Source organism: Oncorhynchus keta, chromosome 24 (genome assembly GCF_023373465.1).
Source record: "Oncorhynchus keta strain PuntledgeMale-10-30-2019 chromosome 24, Oket_V2, whole genome shotgun sequence".
In the NCBI taxonomy this organism is placed as follows: domain Eukaryota; kingdom Metazoa; phylum Chordata; class Actinopteri; order Salmoniformes; family Salmonidae; genus Oncorhynchus; species Oncorhynchus keta.
Genome location: NC_068444.1, coordinates 9,199,351 through 9,223,199, shown reverse-complemented (window position 1 = coordinate 9,223,199; position 23,849 = coordinate 9,199,351). Strand labels below are relative to the sequence as shown.

Sequence of the window (23,849 nt, the reverse complement as noted above, 5' to 3'; positions counted from 1 at the left end):
AGACAAACACTAAATAAAAGTAATTCACACAGTTGGAATTCATTAGAACTACTTTCAATGATCAATCCTATGACTCTTGATCAGAAGGTTTAAATCCTGTGGAAACTTTTTTTAAACCCTAACCTAAACCTTTCAAATTTAGGCACTCATTCCAAATGGTTCTTTAACTTAGAAATTTGACGTTTGGAGAAATGGAACGATACAGTGCAGCAGGCACAACAAGCAATTCTCTAAATCAAATGTATTTATAAAGACCTGTTTTTCATCAGCTGATAATATCAAAGTGCTGTACAGAGACCCAGCATAAAACCACCAAACAGCAAGTAATGCAGATGTATAAGCACGGTGGCTAGGAAAAACTCCCTAGAAAGGCCAAAACCTAGGAAGAAACCTAGAGAGGAACCAGGCTATGAGGGGTGGCCAGTCCTCTTCTGGCTGTGCCGGGTGGAGACAACAGTACATGGCCAAGATGTTCAAACATTCATAGATGACCAGCATGGTCAAATAATAATAATCACAGTGGTTGTAGAGGGTGCAACACGTCAGCATCACAGGAGTAAATGTCAGTTGGCTTTTCAAAGCCGATCATTCAGTTAGAGACAGCAGGTGCGGTAGAGTCGAAAAACAGCAGGTCTGGGACAGGTAGCACGTCCGGCGAACAGGTCAGGATTCCATAGCCACAGGCAGAACAGTTAAAACTGCAGCAGCGACACGACCAGGTGGACTGCCGACAGCAAGTAGTCATTAGGCCAGGTAGTCCTGAAGCTCAGGTCCTCCGAGAGGAGAGAGAATTAGAGGGAGCATACTTAAAATTCACCATATAAGACAGGAGAAATACTCCAGATATAACAGACTGACCCTCGCCCCCCGACAAACTATTGCAGCATAAATACTGGAGGCTGAGACAGGAGGGGACAGGAGACACTGTGGCCCCATCCGACGATACTCCTGGACAGGGCCAACCAAGCAGGATAACTCCACCCACCTTGCCAAAGCACAGCCCCCACACCACAATAACATCTGCAAAACACTTGTGAGACCAATACAATTAGATTTTTTTTTAAATAAACACTTTGAAATTTGACATTAGGAGAATGTGTTAATTGAGACAGCGAGCTTGTTGGGTCAACTCTCCCACATCCTCTTCAGTACGCAGACTGCACCACCTGCTGGTGTGAGGGTACCATGGTCCTGGTAACAGTTGACGATCGTTTCAATAGTATCATCAGAATGATATCACACAGGGTTAATTAATAAGAGACTAACACATTAAGGATTTTGGAAAGTAGGACTTATTTAATGTAATTATTGCAAAGGTTCACACAGTTGGAATGATTTAGAAATCCATTGAATTATGAACAACACTTTATAAAGACAGCCCTCTCTGGGCATGGAAATGATTGTTACGTATTTACCACCATAGATAGAATGTACAAAACAAAATCACTTCATTTACAAAACAATTCAAAGAATTCAATCCTTTTGGTTTCAATATGAACCCTTTTCTCTTACAGGTTAATATGTTTAGGCCTGGTCCCAGATCTGCGGTCTCCCCACAGCCTGGTCCCAGATCTGCGGTCTCCCCACAGCCTGGTCCCAGATCTGCGGTCTCCCCACAGCCTGGTCCCAGATCTGCGGTCTCCCCACAGCCTGGTCCCAGATCTGCGGTCTCCCCACAGCCTGGTCCCAGATCTGCGGTCTCCCCACAGCCTGGTCCCTGATTTGTTTACCAACTCCATTGCCAAGTTGAAGATGGCATGACAAATCCATAAGGAGTAGGCAAGACCGCAGGCTTACAGGCCCCCGGCACCGCAGGCTTACAGGCCCCCGGCACCGCAGGCTTACAGGCCCCCGGCACCGCAGGCTTACAGGCCCCCGGCACCGCAGGCTTACAGGCCCGGCACCGCAGGCTTACAGGCCCGGCACCGCAGGCTTACAGGCCCCCGGCACCGCAGGCTTACAGGCCCCCGGCACCGCAGGCTTACAGGCCCCCGGCACCGCAGGCTTACAGGCCCCGGCACCGCAGGCTTACAGGCCCCCGGCACCGCAGGCTTACAGGCCCCCGGCACCGCAGGCTTACAGGCCCGGCACCGCAGGCTTACAGGCCCGGCACCGCAGGCTTACAGGCCCCCGGCACCGCAGGCTTACAGGCCCCCGGCACCGCAGGCTTACAGGCCCGGCACCGCAGGCTAGTTTAACATTATAAAAAAGGTTCCGTCAATAACATAAAGCAATAGGAGAAATAAGAACCCTAAAATGCTATTCTTCAAACCAATCCTGCACCAGCAGTACTAAGCAAGATGATTGGATGGGAGGATAGGCTAGTGTTGCTCAGTACATCTTCCTAAGAGAAAGTGCACAGGAAGCCACACTAGTAAACACAGCAGGATATCAATGAAGTGCACAGGAAGCCACACTAGTAAACACAGCAGGATATCAATGAAGTGCACAGGAAGCCACACTAGTAAACACAGCAGGATATCAATGAAGTGCACAGGAAGCCACACTAGTAAACACAGCAGGATATCAATGAAGTGCACAGGAAGCCACACTAGTAAACACAGCAGGATATCAATGAAGTGCACAGGAAGCCACACTAGTAAACACAGCAGGATATCAATGAAGTGCACAGGAAGCCACACTGGTAAACACAGCAGGATATCAATGAAGTGCACAGGAAGCCACACTGGTAAACACAGCAGGATATCAGGAACATTCTACTTATCTAGGTAGTGCACATTCATCCTCTCCACACAAATAAAAGCATTGGATCATTGGTGTAAGCATGGGAGTATCCCCCAATTTTCTTACACTAGTCAGTCCCTTTAAAAATCCATGAAGGGAAGTGAACAAGTGCACACTTAGCGAAGCATGTGAAAGAATTGGGACATAGACAACAGCTACAAGCTGACGCTGAAGTACACACACACCTCCGAATAAGTGCTGGGACCAGAGTTACTCTCCAATAGCCAATATGGCCATGTAAGTCTATTGCTTCAAATGTTAACTAGAACCAACTGCATACAGTCCTCTACTATGGGTGGACTTCACTGACAGTGTCAAAGGTCTCAGCCTGGTCCACTGAATATTGAGTCACTAGTCACTCACGAGTCTAGACCGGGCCGACGGATCACTTCAGTATCACGTAGCACTGGTATCATGGCATGGATCACTTCAGTATCACGTAGCACTGGTATCATGGCATGGATCACTTCAGTATCACTGGTATCATGGCATGGATCACTTCAGTATCACGTAGCACTGGTATCATGGCATGGATCACTTCAGTATCACGTAGCACTGGTATCATGGCATGGATCACTTCAGTATCACGTAGCACTGGTATCATGGCATGGATCACTTCAGTATCACTGGTATCATGGCATGGATCACTTCAGTATCACGTAGCACTGGTATCATGGCATGGATCACTTCAGTATCACTGGTATCATGGCATGGATCACTTCAGTATCACGTAGCACTGATATCATGGCATGGATCACTTCAGTATCACGTAGCACTGGTATCATGGCATGGATCACTTCAGTATCACGTAGCACTGGTATCATGGCATGGATCACTTCAGTATCACGTAGCACTGATATCATGGCATGGATCACTTCAGTATCACGTAGCACTGGTATCATGGCATGGATCACTTCAGTATCACGTAGCACTGGTATCATGGCATGGATCACGTAGCACTGGTATCATGGCATGGATCACTTCAGTATCACGTAGCACTGGTATCATGGCATGGATCACTTCAGTATCACGTAGCACTGGTATCATGGCATGGATCACTTCAGTATCACTGGTATCATGGCATGGATCACTTCAGTATCACGTAGCACTGGTATCATGGCATGGATCACTTCAGTATCACTGGTATCATGGCATGGATCACTTCAGTATCACGTAGCACTGGTATCATGGCATGGATCACTTCAGTATCACGTAGCACTGGTATCATGGCATGGATCACGTAGCACTGGTATCATGGCATGGATCACTTCAGTATCACGTAGCACTGATATCATGGCATGGATCACTTCAGTATCACGTAGCACTGGTATCATGGCATGGATCACTTCAGTATCACGTAGCACTGGTATCATGGCATGGATCACTTCAGTATCACGTAGCACTGGTATCATGGCATGGATCACGTAGCACTGGTATCATGGCATGGATCACTTCAGTATCACGTAGCACTGATATCATGGCATGGATCACTTCAGTATCACGTAGCACTGATATCATGGCATGGATCACTTCAGTATCACGTAGCACTGGTATCATGGCATGGATCACGTAGCACTGGTATCATGGCATGGATCACTTCAGTATCACGTAGCACTGGTATCATGGCATGGATCACGTAGCACTGATATCATGGCATGGATCACTTCAGTATCACGTAGCACTGGTATCATGGCATGGATCACGTAGCACTGGTATCATGGCATGGATCACGTAGCACTGGTATCATGGCATGGATCACTTCAGTATCACGTAGCACTGGTATCATGGCATGGATCACTTCAGTATCACTGGTATCATGGCATGGATCACTTCAGTATCACGTAGCACTGGTATCATGGCATGGATCACTTCAGTATCACTGGTATCATGGCATGGATCACTTCAGTATCACGTAGCACTGGTATCATGGCATGGATCACTTCAGTATCACGTAGCACTGGTATCATGGCATGGATCACTTCAGTATCACGTAGCACTGATATCATGGCATGGATCACTTCAGTATCACGTAGCACTGGTATCATGGCATGGATCACTTCAGTATCACGTAGCACTGGTATCATGGCATGGATCACTTCAGTATCACGTAGCACTGGTATCATGGCATGGATCACTTCAGTATCACGTAGCACTGGTATCATGGCATGGATCACGTAGCACTGGTATCATGGCATGGATCACGTAGCACTGGTATCATGGCATGGATCACTTCAGTATCACGTAGCACTGGTATCATGGCATGGATCACTTCAGTATCACTGGTATCATGGCATGGATCACTTCAGTATCACGTAGCACTGGTATCATGGCATGGATCACTTCAGTATCACTGGTATCATGGCATGGATCACTTCAGTATCACGTAGCACTGGTATCATGGCATGGATCACTTCAGTATCACTGGTATCATGGCATGGATCACTTCAGTATCACGTAGCACTGGTATCATGGCATGGATCACTTCAGTATCACTGGTATCATGGCATGGATCACTTCAGTATCACGTAGCACTGGTATCATGGCATGGATCACTTCAGTATCACTGGTATCATGGCATGGATCACTTCAGTATCACGTAGCACTGATATCATGGCATGGATCACTTCAGTATCACGTAGCACTGGTATCATGGCATGGATCACTTCAGTATCACGTAGCACTGGTATCATGGCAGTGGTACCACCACTGTTGGACAAACTACCACACACACACACACACACACACACACACACACAACTTCATAAATCATGAAAAAGAAGCATGTCTCTTCACTTGGCAGTTTTGAGCGAGTTCAACCCAGCCTGATGTCAAAAGTATGGTAATGGAAAAAGAGAGTATTGGGCCAAGTCCCAATTCTCCACCCTTCTCCCAAAGTGAGCAGTTCCAGACTCCACCGTCAAACCATTTAACAAAATGGTGGAAACTCCCTTCAGCCAATGCTTTCATCACCCGAATGCTTTTAAATCCATGACGGGACTGTGCAAATGCAGACATTGGCACAAGGGTGGACAATCGGGACACAGTTACAATAACCTTTATGTAGGCACTTTCCATCCACTTTATATACCCTTTGTAAGCAGTTGCTCCCATCTGGGTCCTATTCACTAAGGTACCAAAACTGAAAAAAAAAGGACCATCTGAACTTGTCCAATAAGAAAGGATTGTTTAAGTTTTCCCATTGTAAAACATTTTTGCTACAGCGTGGCCTAAAAAGATCCTGTAAACTGTTCCATTACAAACCAGAGAGGCAGCAGCTGAGCTCAGCAGTCACTCTTCAGACTGGTGTTAGAGAATGGTTTAAAGTGGCGTTGCAATGAGAAAACCAAACTATTCCATTATAGCTAGCTAATGCATGCATCATTAAAAAACACCAGATTACTGTGACTCCACTCACGCCAAAGTTTCACTGTTATGCTAGGACCAAATTCAACCTCAATTCTGTCTTTCTTTATATGTACAAGTGAGGGGCGTAACAGGGTTAGTAGGCACGTGCCTTGAAAAGCAACCAAAACTATTAGAAACATGATCATAATCCGGAAAAAAAGTCCATTGTTACAAAATAGAGAATCCAATACAAGAACAAGTGTAATCCATCCACAATACAAATCATTCAGATAACCCACGATTCAGATGACCCACGATTCAGATGACCCACCATTCAGATGACCCACCATTCAGATGACCCACCATTCAGATGACCCACCATTCAGATGACCCACCATTCAGATGACCCACCAGTCAGATAACCCACCAGTCAGATAACCCACCAGTCAGATGACCCACCAGTCAGATAACCCACCAGTCAGATAACCCACCAGTCAGATGACCCACCAGTCAGATAACCCACCAGTCAGATAACCCACCAGTCAGATGACCCACCAGTCAGATAACCCACCAGTCAGATAACCCACCAGTCAGATAACCCACCAGTCAGATGACCCACCAGTCAGATGACCCACCAGTCAGATAACCCACCAGTCAGATAACCCACCAGTCAGATAACCCACCAGTCAGATGACCCACCAGTCAGATGACCCACCAGTCAGATGACCCACCAGTCAGATGACCCACCAGTCAGATGACCCACCAGATGACCCAGATCAGATGACCCACCAGTCAGATAACCCACCAGTCAGATGACCCACCAGTCAGATAACCCACCAGTCAGATAACCCACCAGTCAGATAACCCACCAGTCAGATGACCCACCAGTCAGATGACCCACCAGTCAGATAACCCACCAGTCAGATGACCCACCATTCAGATAACCCACCAGTCAGATAACCCACCAGTCAGATAACCCACCAGTCACCCACCATATGACCCACCAGTCAGATGACCCACCAGTCAGATAACCCACCAGTCAGATGACCCACCAGTCAGATAACCCACCAGTCAGATAACCCACCAGTCAGATAACCCACCAGTCAGATAACCCACCAGTCAGATAACCCACCAGTCAGATAACCCACCAGTCAGATGACCCACCAGTCAGATGACCCACCAGTCAGATGACCCACCAGTCAGATGACCCACCAGTCAGATGACCCACCAGTCAGATAACCCACCAGTCAGATGACCCACCAGTCAGATGACCCACCAGTCAGATAACCCACCAGTCAGATAACCCACCAGTCAGATAACCCACCAGTCAGATGACCCACCAGTCAGATGACCCACCAGTCAGATGACCCACCAGTCAGATGACCCACCAGTCAGATGACCCACCAGTCAGATAACCCACCAGTCAGATAACCCACCAGTCAGATAACCCACCAGTCAGATGACCCACCAGTCAGATGACCCACCAGTCAGATGACCCACCAGTCAGATGACCCACCAGTCAGATGACCCACCAGTCAGATGACCCACCAGTCAGATGACCCAGTCAGATGACCCACCAGTCAGATAACCCACCAGTCAGATAACCCACCAGTCAGATGACCCACCAGATGTCGATTCAGATGACCCACGATTCAGATGACCCACGATTCAGATGACCCACCAGTCAGATAACCCACCAGTCAGATGACCCACCAGTCAGATAACCCACCAGTCAGATGACCCACCAGTCAGATAACCCACCAGTCAGATGACCCACCAGTCAGATGACCCACCAGTCAGATAACCCACCAGTCAGATGACCCACCAGTCAGATAACCCACCAGTCAGATAACCCACCAGTCAGATAACCCACCAGTCAGATAACCCACCAGTCAGATAACCCACCAGTCAGATAACCCACCAGTCAGATAACCCACCAGTCAGATAACCCACCAGTCAGATAACCCACCAGTCAGATAACCCACCAGTCAGATAACCCACCAGTCAGATAACCCACCAGTCAGATGACCCACCAGTCAGATAACCCACCAGTCAGATAACCCACCAGTCAGATAACCCACCAGTCAGATAACCCACCAGTCAGATAACCCACCAGTCAGATAACCCACCAGTCAGATGACCCACCAGTCAGATAACCCACCAGTCAGATAACCCACCAGTCAGATAACCCACCAGTCAGATGACCCACCAGTCAGATAACCCACCAGTCAGATAACCCACCAGTCAGATAACCCACCAGTCAGATGACCCACCAGTCAGATAACCCACCAGTCAGATAACCCACCAGTCAGATAACCCACCAGTCAGATAACCCACCAGTCAGATAACCCACCAGTCAGATAACCCACCAGTCAGATGACCCACCAGTCAGATAACCCACCAGTCAGATAACCCACCAGTCAGATAACCCACCAGTCAGATGACCCACCAGTCAGATAACCCACCAGTCAGATAACCCACCAGTCAGATAACCCACCAGTCAGATAACCCACCAGTCAGATAACCCACCAGTCAGATAACCCACCAGTCAGATGACCCACCAGTCAGATAACCCACCAGTCAGATAACCCACCAGTCAGATAACCCACCAGTCAGATGACCCACCAGTCAGATAACCCACCAGTCAGATAACCCACCAGTCAGATAACCCACCAGTCAGATAACCCACCAGTCAGATAACCCACCAGTCAGATAACCCACGATTCAGATGACCCACGATTCAGATGACCCACCATTCAGATGACCCACCATTCAGATGACCCACCATTCAGATGACCCACCATTCAGATGACCCACCATTCAGATGACCCACGATTGAAAAACAGATGGGAGGAGAAAGGTCAGAAGATGGGACAGGATGCTGGATTCTCCCCGTTGTGGAATGCTGTCATCACTAAAGGGGGAGTGTTCCATGGGACACGGAGGGGGTAGAAGGAGACCCCGAGGGGCAGGTAGACAGGATGCTAGATTCTCCCTGTTCTGGAATGCTGTCATCACTAAAGGGGGAGTGTTCCATGGGACACGGAGGGGGTAGAAGGAGACCCCGAGGGGCAGGTAGACAGGATGCTAGATTCTCCCTGTTCTGGAATGCTGTCATCACTAAAGGGGGAGTGTTCCATGGGACACGGAGGGGTAGAAGGAGACACGGAGGGGCAGGTGGACAGGATGCTGGATTCTCCCCGTTCTGGAATGCTGTCATCACTAAAGGGGGAGTGTTCCATGGGACACGGAGGGGGTAGAAGGATACACGGAGGGGCTGGTGGACAGAGACTAAACATCCAGGCAGAAAACAGTCATAACAGACACATGCAGGTTTCTGAAGTGGCATTATTGGGATGGAGGAAGGGAGTATCCAGGATCGGGTTCAAGGCACGAAACGCCCCGCAAATGAGTGAAACGGGGAGGAACTATCTTGTCCAATTAAAAAAAAGAAGCTTATTTTTGTTTTCCCGTTGCAAAGGGAATGTGTGACCTAATTGAACACGACCCAAGTTCCCCTGGAGGAAGAGGGTATAGGGCATTGGGTATCCAGGTTCCCCCAGGAGTAGAGGGGTGTCAAACTCATTCCACCGAGGGCCCAGTGGCTGCGGGTTTTTGTTTTTTCCTTTCAATTAAGACCTAGACATCCAGGTGAGGAGAGTTCTTTACTAATTAGTGACCTTAATTCATCAATCAAGTACAAGGGTGGAGCGAAAATCCATTGTGGAATGAGTTTGACACATGTGGGGTGGAGAGGAGTGGTATCCAGGTTCCCTTCTCAAAGCCTGCTGGTCAGTATCCTGGTCCCAGATCCACTTTGTGATTTTTCCTACTCCAGTCACGGTTTTGCACAACGATTCCGTAAGGAGTAGGCAAGAGAGCAGAAACAGACTGGCGCCAAACCCAGCTGGTCAGTGGTCTGGGAGGGTTGGTAAGAGACCAGTGGCTCAGCTGCTCTTGAAAAGCTCAATGCAGTCCTGCAGCAGAGACATGTTGTTCTGTTGTAAGGAGAGAGAACAGAGACATCAGTATCATATCCATAACAACAGGCATTTCACAAGGATTACGGCACAATAGAAGAATCAACAACAAGTGGGACACAATCATGAAGTGGAACGACATTTATTGGATATTTCAAACTTTTTTAACAAATCAAAAACTGAAAAATTGGGCGTGCAAAATTATTCAGGCCCCTTAAGTTAATACTTTGTAGCGCCACCTTTTGCTGCGATTACAGCTGTAAGTCGCTATCAGTTTTGCACATCGAGAGACTGAAATTTTTTCCCATTCCTCCTTGCAAAACAGCTGGAGCTCAGTGAGGTTGGATGGAGAGCATTTGTGAACAGCAGTTTTCATTTCTTTCCATAGATTCTCAGGCAGTCCCCCCGACACCTCTATGATTCAGAGGGTTAAATGAGGAAGACATTTCGAATTGAATGCATTCAGTTGTGCAACTCACTAGGTATCCCGTTTCCCAACAACAATGTCGTGTTGTGCTTGGGCCTGGTCTAGCAGGTAAAGCCACCTGTAGCGTGCACATTCAAATAGTTGAAGTCGGAAGTTTACATACCCCTTAGCCAAATACATTTAAACTCAGTTTCACAATTTCTGACATTTAATCCTAGAAAAAAAAAAATCTCTGTTTTAGGTCAGTTAGGATCTCCACTTTATTTTAAGAATGTAAAATGTTAGAATAATAGTAGAGAGAATGATTTATTTAAGCTTTAATTTATTTCATCACATTCCCAATGCATCCACATCCACTCAATTAGTATTTAGTAGCATTGCCTTTAAATTGTTTAACTTGGGTCAAACATTTCTGGTAGCCTTCCACAAGCTTCACACAATAAGTTGGGTGAATTTTGGCCCATTCCTCCTGACAGAGCTGGTTTTACTGAGTCAGGTTTGTAGGCCTCCTTGCACACACATGCTTTTTCAGTTCTGTCCACAAATGTTCTATAGGATTGAGCTTTGTGATGGCCACTCCAATAACTTGACTTTGTTGTCCTTAAGCCATGTTGCCACAACTTTGGAAGTATGCTGGTGGTCATTGTCCATTTGGAAGACCCATTTGCGACCAAGCTTTACCTTCCTGACTGATGTCTTGAGATGTTGCCTCAATATATCCACGTACTTTTCCTCCCTCGTGATGCCATCTATTGTGAAGTGCACCAGTCCCTCCTGCAGCAAAGCACCCCCACAACATGGTGCTGCCACCCCCGTGCTTCACGATTGGGATGGTGTTCTTCGGCTTGCAAGCCTCCCCTTTTTCCTCCAAACATAACGATGGTCATTATGGCCAAACAGTTCTATTTTTGTTTCATCAGACCAGAGAACATTTCTCCAAAAAGTATGATCTTTATCCCCATGTGCAGTTGCAAACTGTAGTCTGGCTTTTTTTATGGCAGATATGGAACAGTGGCTTCTTCCTTGCTGAGTGGCCTTTCAGGTTATGTCGATATAGGACTCGTTTTACTGTGGATATAGATACTTTTGTACCCGTTTCCTCCGGCATCTTCACAAGGCCCTTTGCTGTTGTTCTGGGATTGATTTGCACTTTTCGCACCAAAGTGCGTTCATCTCTAGGAGACAGAACGCATCTCCTTCATGAATGGTATGACGGCTACGTGGTCCCATGGTGTTTATACTTGCGTAATATTGTTGGTACAGATGAATGTGGTACCTTCAGGCGTAGGGAAATTGCTCCCAAGTATGAACCAGACTTGTGGAGATCTACAACATTTTTTTTATGAGGTCTTGACTGAGTTCCTTTGATTTTCCCATGATGTCAAGCAAAGAGGCACTGAGTTTGAAGGTAGGCCTTGAAATACATCCACAGGTACACCTTCAATTGACTCAAATCAGAAGCTTCTAAAGCCATGACATTTTCTGGAATTTTCCAAGCTGTTTAAAGACACAGTCAACTTAGCGCATGTAAACTTCTGACCCACTGGAATTGTGATACAGTGAATTATAAGTGAAATAATCTGTCTGTAAACAATTGTAGGACTCCAACCCAAGTGTATGTAAACTTACGACTTCAACTGTATATACACATGTACACACACATGTACACACACACGTACACACACACACACACACACACACACACACGATAATGTGCGATTGAGTCGCTCTCTCCCCAATACATATAAAATACAGAAAGAAAAAAGGACAATGAGTCTCCAGTCGAACCCACCTTAGCATGCTTAATCTCCAGCTCAGCCATCTCTATTAGATTCTTCCGGAAAGCCACCACTCTCCTGCCCTTAAAACTGGTCAGCTCTGCGAAGAGAAGACCATGCTGTTAACTCACTGTACTGTATTACGTTACAACGTGTTTGCCCCAAACATACAGCCACACTGTGTAAAAAGGCATCTGAATACATTAGGTTCAGTTTGCTCCTAGCAGAACTCCACTGGGTGAAAAGCGAAATGTCTGTGTTCACATTCTCCCTAAAAGGGACCTTTCATTTAAAATAAAATAAACTAGATGAAATAAAAAGGAACAGTTTCCACTGGGAAGCATAGGACATGCTTCACACACACACCTCTTTTTCCCGACTCAGAAAGCTTGTTAAACCTCTGCAGACACTGTTGTTGTTGCTCCTCTGCAGCAGCAACAGCTTTACTCTTCAGCCGGGCCTTATCCAGAGCCTTGTTACTGTTCTCATAGTCTGCCTGGGTCCTGGCCCGTCTGTACAACAGGTCCTGACACACACACACACACACATTAATAGGGTAGGGTGGTATCCAGATGTTCATACCGTTTCTGTGCCATACCGGGGTTGATGGTATTACCGAATGTGCACACAACGGGGATTTATTTCAGTACAATTATTTTTTTATTATTATTTTTGGGACGCAAAAAAAGAAAAGAAAACATTACGCAACAGAGATGTTGATCCCGGAGGGGGTTGAATGTCTCTGCTGTGACAAAGAAGATTGATCTTGACATCGAGCCACTTCGCTAGCAAGTTTACAAACCAAATACATAGCTGGAGTCCTGAGCTGAAGATCATTAATTTGACACATCTTAGGATTTCTATACTTAACTTATAAGCAGAAACATCAGTGATCTAGTGGTTTTCTATATGTGGTGACAATAAGCTTGTTATTTTCTTGTCCGTGAAATAAGTAATGTAAGTAACACGCACGCCTATCGCGTTTCCAGGTAATGTAAGTAACACACACGCCTATCACGTTTCCAGGTAATGTAAGTAACACACACGCCTATCACGTTTCCAGGTAATGTAAGTAACACGCACGCCTATCACGTTTCCAGGTAATGTAAGTAACACGCACGCCTATCGCGTTTCCAGGTAATGTAAGTAACACACACGCCTATCACGTTTCAAGGTAATGTAAGTAACAGGCACGCCTATCGCGTTTCCAGGTAATGTAAGTAACACGCACGCCTATCACGTTTCCAGGTAATGTAAGTAACACGCACGCCTATCGCGTTTCCAGGTAATGTAAGTAACACGCACGCCTATCACGTTTCCAGGTAATGTAAGTAACACGCACGCCTATCGCGTTTCCAGGTAATGTAAGTAACACGCACGCCTATCACGTTTCCAGGTAATGTAAGTAACACGCACGCCTATCGCGTTTCCAGGTAATGTAAGTAACACGCACGCCTATCGCGTTTCCAGGTAATGTAAGTAACACGCACGCCTATCGCGTTTCCAGGTAATGTAAGTAACACGCACGCCTATCGTGTTTCCAGGTGCATTTAGAATAAAACTATCCAATAGAATGAAATAAACTCCAGCACTCTGGTGGTCTTGGATGTTCCACCAACAGTTGGATGGATCTCATACCAACAATTCAACGGTCAATAGAAGCTCATCGGGGGTTTTGGAGAGAGAAACAGACTGGCAGACTAGAGATGGCTCACCTTGGCTGCCTGGATGTCCCTCATGTAGTAGCGTAGTAGCTCTGTGAGCTTCAGCTCCTGGTCCGACGCCACTCTACCCTCCACTTTCTACAGGCAGGACCAGACGGACAGACAGAAAACAGATTTCTATTTATATCTCTCTCCACCTGGTCACACCAGAAGAAAGTGGAGGGTAGAGTGATGTCAAAAATAAAAATCTGTGTTCTGACATCACAGGCCCAGCTCTGGAACCAACAGGACCCTGAACAGCTTCTAACCCCCGTTATAAGACTGCCAGTTAGATAGTTAGTCCGGGTAGCTATTGGTTATCTACACTGACCCTCTTTTTAACACATCAAATACACTGCTACTACTGTCTATTATCTATCCTGCGTGTCTAGTCACTTTACACCTGGCTATATGTACATTTAACATCAATGACCTCGTACCCCTGCAAATGGACTCTGTACTGGCACCCTGTGGATATTGCCAAGTTATCATTACGCATTGTGTATTTATTCCTCATCTTTCCATTATTTCTCTCTGCATTGTTGTGAAGGGCCTGTAATTAAGCATTGCCCTGTTAGTCTACACCTGTTGTTAAGAAGCCTGTGACAGGTAGTTTGATTTGAGATGGGACACTACCACCATGGTCAGACACATACAAAATAACACCTTAGCCTTTCGTGAACTAACACTCACACTTGACTTCTCATTACTAGCCAATGGCTACTTTGAGGAAAAATGTACTTCCTATGACTGAGAAATGTGGTTGTCCCACCTAGATATCTGAAGATGAATACACTAACTTGAAGTCACTCTGGATAAGAGCATCTGCTAGATGACTAATCACTTTACATGTTACAAAATATATATATATATATATATATATATATATATATAAATAAAACAAAGTGAAATACACACAACTCAAAAGCAAAACACAAGTGTTTGTAAATGTATTGCTGACTTCACAAAATGAATTTTGATGAAAATGGACAATAGTTGAGGAGGAGTGCAAAAGATCAGCACTGTGGTTCTTACCCGGAGTCTCTCAAACAGGTCAGATAACTTCTCAAAGTGCCTGAAGGGAACACACACAAACCTATAAATAGTTGAGCAAACTTGATTTTTAATTTATTTTCTCCTTCTCTACTGGGATAGAGATAAAAAATAAATAAAAACACATTCATTTTGTAACCGGTTGTTGGCTTGAGGTAACGACGTCCCCATGCTGTAATATATTTATATAGTTTACTCACTTTTTAAGTGCTGTGTTGTCATCGACAGAGAGACTGCTCAAAGTAGAAGAGATGTGTATGTAATCATCAGCAACATCTGAAACAAAGAGAGAAAACAAGATAATCAACACCCAGTATGGATAACATAGTGGAAGAAGTTGCACCACATATCCTGTTGGTCATCTATGAATGTTAGAACTTCTTAAAACTATCATGTACTCTTAAATCTCTACCCGGTACAGCCAGAAGAGGACAGGCCACCCCTCTGAGCCTGGTTCCTCTCTACCCGGTACAGCCAGAAGAGAACAGGCCACCCCTCTGAGCCTGGTTCCTCTCTACCCGGTACAGCCAGAAGAGGACAGGCCACCCCTCTGAGCCTGGTTCCGCTCTACCCGGTACAGCCAGAAGAGAACAGGCCACCCCTCTGAGCCTGGTTCCTCTCTACCCGGTACAGCCAGAAGAGAACAGGCCACCCCTCTGAGCCTGGTTCCTCTCTACCCGGTACAGCCAGAAGAGAACAGGGCACCCCTCTGAGCCTGGTTCCTCTCTACCCGGTACAGCCAGAAGAGAACAGGGCACCCCTCTGAGCCTGGTTCCTCTCTACCCGGTACAGCCAGAAGAGAACAGGGCACCCCTCAGCCTTGTTCTTTGGGGTTTTAGACTGTATCTTTAAAAGCACTTTGTGACAACTGCTGATGTAATAAAATTATGTTTATAAAAATAAATGGGGGCGGGGGGGTGTTCTTATCAATAACAAGAAAGCAAAGAGATATTTCCTATTCATATTTCACAACAGATGTTTGTTGGTGTTGTTATCATAGTCCTACTTTTGTGGGAGCGGGTCATCTTCTCCGCCCTGGCAGTGGAGTCTTTGATCTTGGACGAATAATCAAGCAGGAAGGTCTTTTCCTGCTCAAAGAAATCATCTACTTCCTGCAAGAAAAATGATTTAAAAAGCAAGGGTTGGAACTGGTTCAGGGAACAGACAAACAGAACCCCGGAAAGAAAGTGATCAATACTGTTCTAGAACAGAACCGTTATTTTAAAAGCATGTAGTTCCACATAAGAAATGTTAACAAAGAGCCTATGCAAAGCCCTCACTGTCACTCAGAAACGTATTCCAGCATCTGCCTGCAATCTGAAAATCCTGTTTAGACTTCCTTTGTTTTGGTTGGAACCGGTTCACAACTTTAATTTGCTGGTCGAAAAAAAATAAAAAATAAAAAAAGAGAAAAAAAGTGGTTCTGTTCAGATCAAAATGTTCCAACCAGCATCAACCTTCTGCCTAAGATACAGCCACACATACAACGTCATATCTTCATTGTGGATATGAAGGGCCCTGCTCGGCTGTGTCTCGTTCTTTGAGTCTGCTGCTGTAATGCATTGTATGGTTTTCCTCTATCTAGTTTTTAAATGCATAGCCGACCTCACAAAATGGATTTCCACGTAAATCCACAGTAAAAGCATTGGGCTTGTTTGACATTGAAGCCAATAGTGCAGGCGACTGCTACAATTCACCTTACGTTGAAAAATAACTACTCATTACTATCTGTAGATCGGTCAGTCAGCATTTACCCACAACGCATCATGGATTTGATGCGCTCGAAACAGAGCTATTGTATGATATGAGGAGGCCGCACCCACCTTTATCCCTGAGATGATGACCTCATCAGCACTCTTCACCATGTTCTTAAAGAAACTCCCAAACGTCTCCTTGGCATTTTTCCTCCGTACGCTCAGCTACACGGACCAATCACAGGAAGGGAAAGGACTTACTCGGAGACATGACTGAGCTAATGACACCACAGTACAAGTTCGCAACGTAACATTGATTACGTGAACCGCAAAGTTCCTCTTGTGGAGCCTTTTTTTTGTTCCAAATAGGAATGAAGAGGATTCAGCAATAAGTGTCACACAAACAAAACCATCTCAGCTGACACCTAGTTGACTAACAGCTCCCCTGACAGAGAGAATGCACCTCTCCCTACTCCCCCATCGCTCTCCATCTCCCCCTCCTACAGTACCGTCTCCCCCTCCTACAGTACCGTCTCCCCCTCCTACAGTACCGTCTCCCCCTCCTACAGTACCGTCTCCCCCTCCTACAGTACAGTCTCTCCCTCCTACAGTACAGTCTCTCCCTCCTACAGTACCGTCTCTCCCTCCTACAGTACCGTCTCTCCCTCCTACAGTACCGTCTCTCCCTCCTACAGTACCGTCTCTCCCTCCTACAGTACCGTCTCTCCCTCCTACAGTACCGTCTCTCCCTCCTACAGTACCGTCTCCCCTCCTACAGTACCGTCTCCCCCTCCTACAGTACCGTCTCCCCCTCCTACAGTACCGTCTCTCCCTCCTACAGTACCGTCTCTCCCTCCTACAGTACCGTCTCTCCCTCCTACAGTACTGACCAGAGAGTAGTGTTCAGTCGGCACAACATGGAAGAAAATGACTCAAAAACAGAGTTACTATCTGAACTGTCAAATACCAGAACATTCCTTTTCCATTGCAAAATGTTTTTGCTACGGTATGCTCTAATGAACGAGTACACAGTCTGTTTTCTTGGTTTCCTTCTCCAAGTGTCAAACTCACATCCTGGTCATACTCCAGGAATATCTGGAAGTTTCTGTCCTTGCTCAGGATGGGGTGAGAAGATAGACGCTGCAGAAATACTTCGTGGACTTGAACAGTCTTCTTGAAAACAGCCAGGTACTCACTGGGAGACAGTAGACAGACAATTACTAACTGACAGAGCTCACAGACTGATCACCAGAATATTTCCCACAGGAATCATTAAGCACAAGCTTCAAGAGAAACAAATGTATATATTTTTAAATGTGCCAATTAAGCTTTGGACACAATGACAAGGGTGGAAACTCACGCCTCCAACTCCTGCTTCATCTTGGTGTATTCCTCCTTGGTCATGGTGGCTTCTCCCTCGCCCAGTTTATGCATCTTCTCCCTGGGGCTCTCAAAGTCTGGCTTCGGGGGCGCTGGAGGGATCTGGACAGATAGAGAGGAGAGGCGAGTGGATGAATTTTCTGGTAAGATTTCTTACACCAGCTACCAGCAACCTCCTACCACCCACAGACATAATTCCTGTACGCAGAGCTGTAATAAAAAAACTAAGTTGATAGAGTCGATGCTATTAAAATCACGTGAGCAGACACTACAGAGTCCTCTGCACTTTCCCCTTCATCAAATAACATTTATCAGTGGAGGTTGCTGAGGGGAGGACGGCTCTATTATTATTATTAATATTATTATTAGGAACGGAGTGAATGGAATGGCATCAAACACATGGAAACCATAGAAACCATGTGTTCGATGTTATTGATACCATTCCACTTCAGCCATTACCACGAGCCCCTCCTCCCCAGTTAAGGTGCCACCAACCTCCTATGATTTACATGTAATGACAGACGGTGAACTTGTGACATGACAGTCAACTATAAATAAGTGGCCTGTGTTTCGTAGACCAGCGATTCTGGTGGGTCACGACCTGCTTTGAACAGGTCACGAGTGCCTGAGCAAAAAATATATATATTTTTTTATGGAAAATGAAAATAAATACAAAAACAAATATTAGATTTTTCATTAAAAATTATATAACTCAAAAAAAGAAACGTCCTCTCACGATCAACTGCGATTATTTTCAGAAAACTTAACATGTGTACCTGTCCCGCAGGTGTGATGATCAGATGTACCAATACTGTGCAGGTGTTGTTACACGTGGTCTGCCACTGTGAGGACGATCAGCTGTCCGTCCTGTCTTAGGCGCCTCACAGTATGGACATTGCAAATTATTGCCCTGGCCACATCTACAGTCCTCATGCCTCCTTGCAGCATGCCTAAGGCACGTCCACACAGATGAGCAGAGAGCCTGGGCATCTTTGGTTTGGTGTTTTTCATAGTCAGTAGAAAGGCCTCTTTAGTGCCCTAAGTTTTCATAATTGTGACCGTAACTGCCTTCTGTCTGTAAGCTGTTAGTGTCTTAACGACCATTCCACAGGTGCATGTTCATTAATTGTTTATGGTTCATTGAACAAGCATAGGAAACAGTGTTTAAACCCTTTACAATGAAGATCTGTGAAGTTATTTGGATTTTTACAAATTATCTAGCCTCTCCCGAGCAGCAATGAGACAAATCGAAAAAAGGCGGTGTAAAACACAAAAATAAATACTCTAGTCTGAACTTAAACCCAGTATAAATGGTGTAGAAATTATAATTAACTTAATATAGAGCTATTAGCAACACCATTTTGGTAGATTTTTGTGGTTTCAAACCAGTGAGTTAAACATTCTTCAGGGATATTGACAAGGAAAGGGGTGGGAATTTTGTTCCCTTGTCATATAGTTGCTACATTTAATATCTATATAGCATCAGTTTTCCTGATTGTATTTTGGCAACAAAAAAAAAACCAGTTGAGAACCACTGATATAGACTACTCCAGTCCCTCCCAATGAGCCCAGTGTAGTCTCAAACCAGTGTGTGTTTGGTGGATTTAACAGGGCACTCACGATGAGCCCAGCGTAGTCTTCAGTTTCAACCAGAGCGTCATGGAGCCAGATAAAGTCCTCATGTTGCCTAGGAACAGAGAAGTCTGGCTTCTGAAAGGAGCTCAGGGTGGTCTGGTGAGACAGACAGACAAGACAATTCAAGTCAATTAAACATTAACATTAAATATAACAATTAAATTCATTCAAGTAACAATTAAAGCATTAACAACAAAACAAAAAATACACACAGAACAAAAAATGTGAAAGCAGCATGTAAAGTGTTGGTCCCATGGTTCATGGGGCTCTCGAGTGGTGCTAAGGAACTGCATCTCAGCGCTAGAGGCGTCACTAGAGACCCTGGTTCGATTCCAGGCCCTATCACAACCGGTCATGATTGGAGTCCCATAGGGTGGGCGCACAATTGGCCCAGCGTCGTCATTGTCAATAAGAATTTGTTCTTTACTGACTTGTCTAGTTAAATTAAAATGTTCCATTCACACACACAAAAAAATATATATATATTTCACAAAAATTTTGCACACAAATTTGTTTACATCCCTGTAAGTGAGCATTTCTCCTTTGCCAAAATAATCCATCCACCTGACAGGTGTGGCATATCAAGAAGCTAATTTAACAATACACCGGTCCACCTTATTCTGGGGACAATAAAAGTACACTATCTTTTTTGCAGTTTTGTCACACGACACAATGCCACAAGCGTCTCAATTTGATGGACGTCATTTTAGAGAATTTAGCAGTAAGTCCAACTGGCCTCAACAGCAGACCACTTGTATGGCATGGTGTAGGCGAGCGGTTTGCTGATGTCAACGTTGTGAACAGAGTGCCCCATGGTGGGGTTGGGGTTATGGCATGGGCAGACATAACGTACGGATAACGAACACAATTGCATTTTATCAACGGCAATTTGAACACACAAAAATAACATTGACGAGATCCTGAGGTCCATCGTAAGACCCCCCACCCCCCTTTTTTTAAAAGATATCTGTGACCAACAAATGCACATCTGTATTCCCAGTCACGTGAAATCCATAGATTAGGACCTAATGAATTTATTTTCTCATATGAACTGTAACGCAGTAAAAATGTACGAAATTGTTGCATGTTGCGTTTATTTTTTTTGTTCAGTATACTTCAGATCAAATCAATCAGAGGGAGAAAGAGGGTTAAATAGTTTTTAATACATACCTTGGTGTGGACAGTGAACTTGACTTTGTCTCGTTCGCAGAGTGCATCAGGAATGTCGATGAGTAGAGAGGTGTCGTTGTTTAGGTCCACAGACACAGAGAGGGCCTAAGAGAGGGGAACAGAATCAAGGACAAGGTTTCACAACTACCAGTTGGCAGAATCATTCATCTGTAAAAATATGTTATACATGCTTGTATGTGAGATAGAAAGTCAACTGAATAGCTCTCATCTATACTGTTCCTAGGCTGCCATTGAAAATAAGAATTTGTTCTTAACTGACTTGCCTGGTTAAAAAAAGGTCAAATTAAACATTTAAAAATTCAAGATGAGGGAATTCACAGGAAGGGAATGCTGTCTGTTATGCTATGTGAGGCCTGGACAACAAGTGTCCTAGACACTACCTATGAGACATGGGAGTAGATTACAGCGGACCATGTCTCAGGGCTACCTAGTCCAAACTCCATAACACATTCTTGAAAACCTTACTGTTGACTACCCATGCACTATTGAATGTGACCTTAGACAGTACAGGACAGAGTGGAGAGGTGAATATGGGTTGGCCTAACAAACGAAAGCTCTTTTTCCGCTTTAGAGTGGATTACCAGTAACTCCGATTACTCTTCACTGAATTCAAAGTCCTGTGATATGTGACTCATACTTGGGATTGAATAACTCCAGCTGTTTTCCCAAAACAAGTCAGTCCGGGTTCCCAAGAGTCCGCTAGTGTACGTTTCTACTAGCCTGGTCCCAGATCTGTTGGTGCCATCTTACCACTCCCTATGGTTATTGTTGTCAAGGCTAAATATCTCCCATCTGAACGACTGTTTTTTGTTTGAGTGGGTGAAATCTAATTTGATGAGAAACATTGATAATAAACTTGATCCAGATGTTCTGATTCAGAGATACAGGCTAGTACCATGTGAATGATCCACAGCCTAGTCGTAGTTTCACCATACCACTGCCTGAACTCTGATACTCAGCTTTGCAAAGTCAACAGAAATCAAAGGACTGGAAATTTATTTCCTCTTTCAAGTCTCACAGGAAATGAAAAATAAGGGATTTTTTTTTTTTTACTAAACCACAGGCCTTTCCAATTCCAAGCAACTCCATATGTAAGCCATCTGAGTTCTCTCGTCATAGGCCAGGACAATATGCTTTGCACATAACATTGTGATGGATTGTGCACCAAAGAATTTGCAATGCAAAAAATAACCTGTTAGTGCCATGTTACAAGTCCCCCAAAGGCAATGGTTAGCTCATTGGTCTGTGCACCATACTGGAATAATCAAAAGCCATCTAGCCACATATCATTCCAAATATAGTGATTGGGAGGAAACTGCAGGAGCATAAATTGAACCTGCAAGACTGGTCTGACATTATTGAAGAAGCCAATGCATTGCCCTCTGTGCCATAAAAGCCCAGCTTTTTGTAGAGAGCCTACAATATCAAGCATTTTATGTCAAAACTGAAGCAGCCTAAATTGGTGACTATACAATAAATGCATAATATTGTGAAAATAACATTAAATGATGAAGTAGCTAGCTAACGTTAGCTAGCTAGACCAATACCAAAGAAAATGGAATGCTTTCTAGACCATCTCTGCTAATAATACTAACGTTTATGCAGTGGTGGGAAACCTACTCAATTCTCATACTTGAGTAAAAGTGAAGATCCCTTAAAAGAAAATGACTCAGGTAAAAGTCACCAGCAAAATACTACTTGAGAAACTCTAAAAGTATTTGGGTTTTAAATATATTTAAGTATCAGAAGTGAATTGAAGTGCTAAAATGTACTTAAGTAACAAAAGTTAAAAAATAATTTAAAATTCCTTATAGTAAGTAAACCAGACGGCACAATTTGTTTGTATTGACAGCCAGGGGCATGCTCCAAAACTCAGACATCATTTACAGACGAAACATGTGTGATCAGTGAGTCAACCAGAACAGAGGAAGTAGGGATGACCACATGTTCACTTGATAAGTGTGTGAATTGGAACATTTTCCCGTCAAAGTGTAATGAGTACTTTTGGGTGTCAGGGAAAGTAAAGTGTATGGAGTAAGAAGTACATTATTCTCTTTAGGAATGTAGTAAAGTAAACGTTTCCCAAAAATTTGAATAGTAAAGTACAGATCCCCCCCAAAAAAGGGGAGAAAAATAGACCCTAGCCTAATAAGTAGTACTTTAAAATATTTGTACTTAAAACATTACACCACTGAGTTTACCACACCATGGGTTGGCAGGTAGCCTAGTGGTTAGAGCGTTGGCCAAGTAACCGAAAGATGAGGTTACAAAAATTAAAATGTCTTCGTTCTGTCCCCGAACAAGGCAGGTTCTCCCGGGAGGCCGTCATTGTATAAATAAGAGTTTGTTCTTATTAATTAACTGATATGCCTAGTTAAATAAAGGTTCAATTTAAAAACAAAATGTACGTTATAGTTAAGTTAGATAGTGTTTCAGTGCATTAGCTAGTCCACTAAGTTATCAAAGATTGTACGAATAACGTTAACTAGCTAAATAACGTACCGTTATGACCGTTGTCATAAACTTCCTTAAATTGTCTTGTCTAACTACAGCTAGCTAGCTAACGTTTCGTTAACCAAATAGCTAACGATAACACGTTATTCACGTATATCACTCATAACTTACCTTTTCTTTGTCACTATCATCAATGGTAGATGTCATGATTGTTATATAAAAAATATATATATATATACAATAAAAACGTACAGATCGTGTGCCACAAATCTATATGAGCTAGCTTCTGAAAACACACCCCGCACCAACTGTCCCAAAACAGATACATCCCGCCCACTGATTCGCACTGATGTTTTTGATTGGACAACGTTTCTGAACGTCAATCAAAATAGTTCGTTGCTTTTTTTTGTTGTTGATTCAACGCACGTGGCATTTAAAACATACCGATACAACAATTAAACATA

General features: G+C 44.5%; 1 protein-coding gene across 3 annotated transcripts; it reads right to left on the bottom strand.

Annotated features, from left to right (window-relative positions):
- Positions 1 to 1,274: 1,274 nt before the first annotated feature.
- LOC118357679 (sorting nexin-5-like) lies at positions 1,275 to 23,699 on the bottom strand. 3 transcript variants are annotated; one of them, XM_052477623.1, is made up of 14 exons: positions 23,557 to 23,699; positions 20,911 to 21,015; positions 19,726 to 19,836; positions 18,086 to 18,207; positions 17,797 to 17,920; positions 16,855 to 16,950; positions 16,038 to 16,143; positions 15,232 to 15,307; positions 15,014 to 15,053; positions 13,991 to 14,077; positions 12,642 to 12,801; positions 12,290 to 12,375; positions 8,844 to 10,088; positions 1,275 to 5,463 (listed from the first exon to the last, which is right to left on the bottom strand). In XM_052477623.1, the coding sequence occupies exons 1-13, from the start codon at positions 23,590 to 23,592 to the stop codon at positions 10,038 to 10,040; spliced, it is 1,200 nt and encodes a 399-aa protein (XP_052333583.1). In that variant the 5' UTR covers positions 23,593 to 23,699; the 3' UTR covers positions 1,275 to 5,463; positions 8,844 to 10,037. The 3 variants fall into 3 exon arrangements, with proteins under 3 accessions (XP_052333583.1, XP_052333584.1, XP_052333585.1); XM_052477624.1 differs by having other exon boundaries at positions 8,860 to 10,088; XM_052477625.1 differs by having other exon boundaries at positions 8,876 to 10,088.
- Between the last annotated feature and the right edge of the window lie 150 nt (positions 23,700 to 23,849).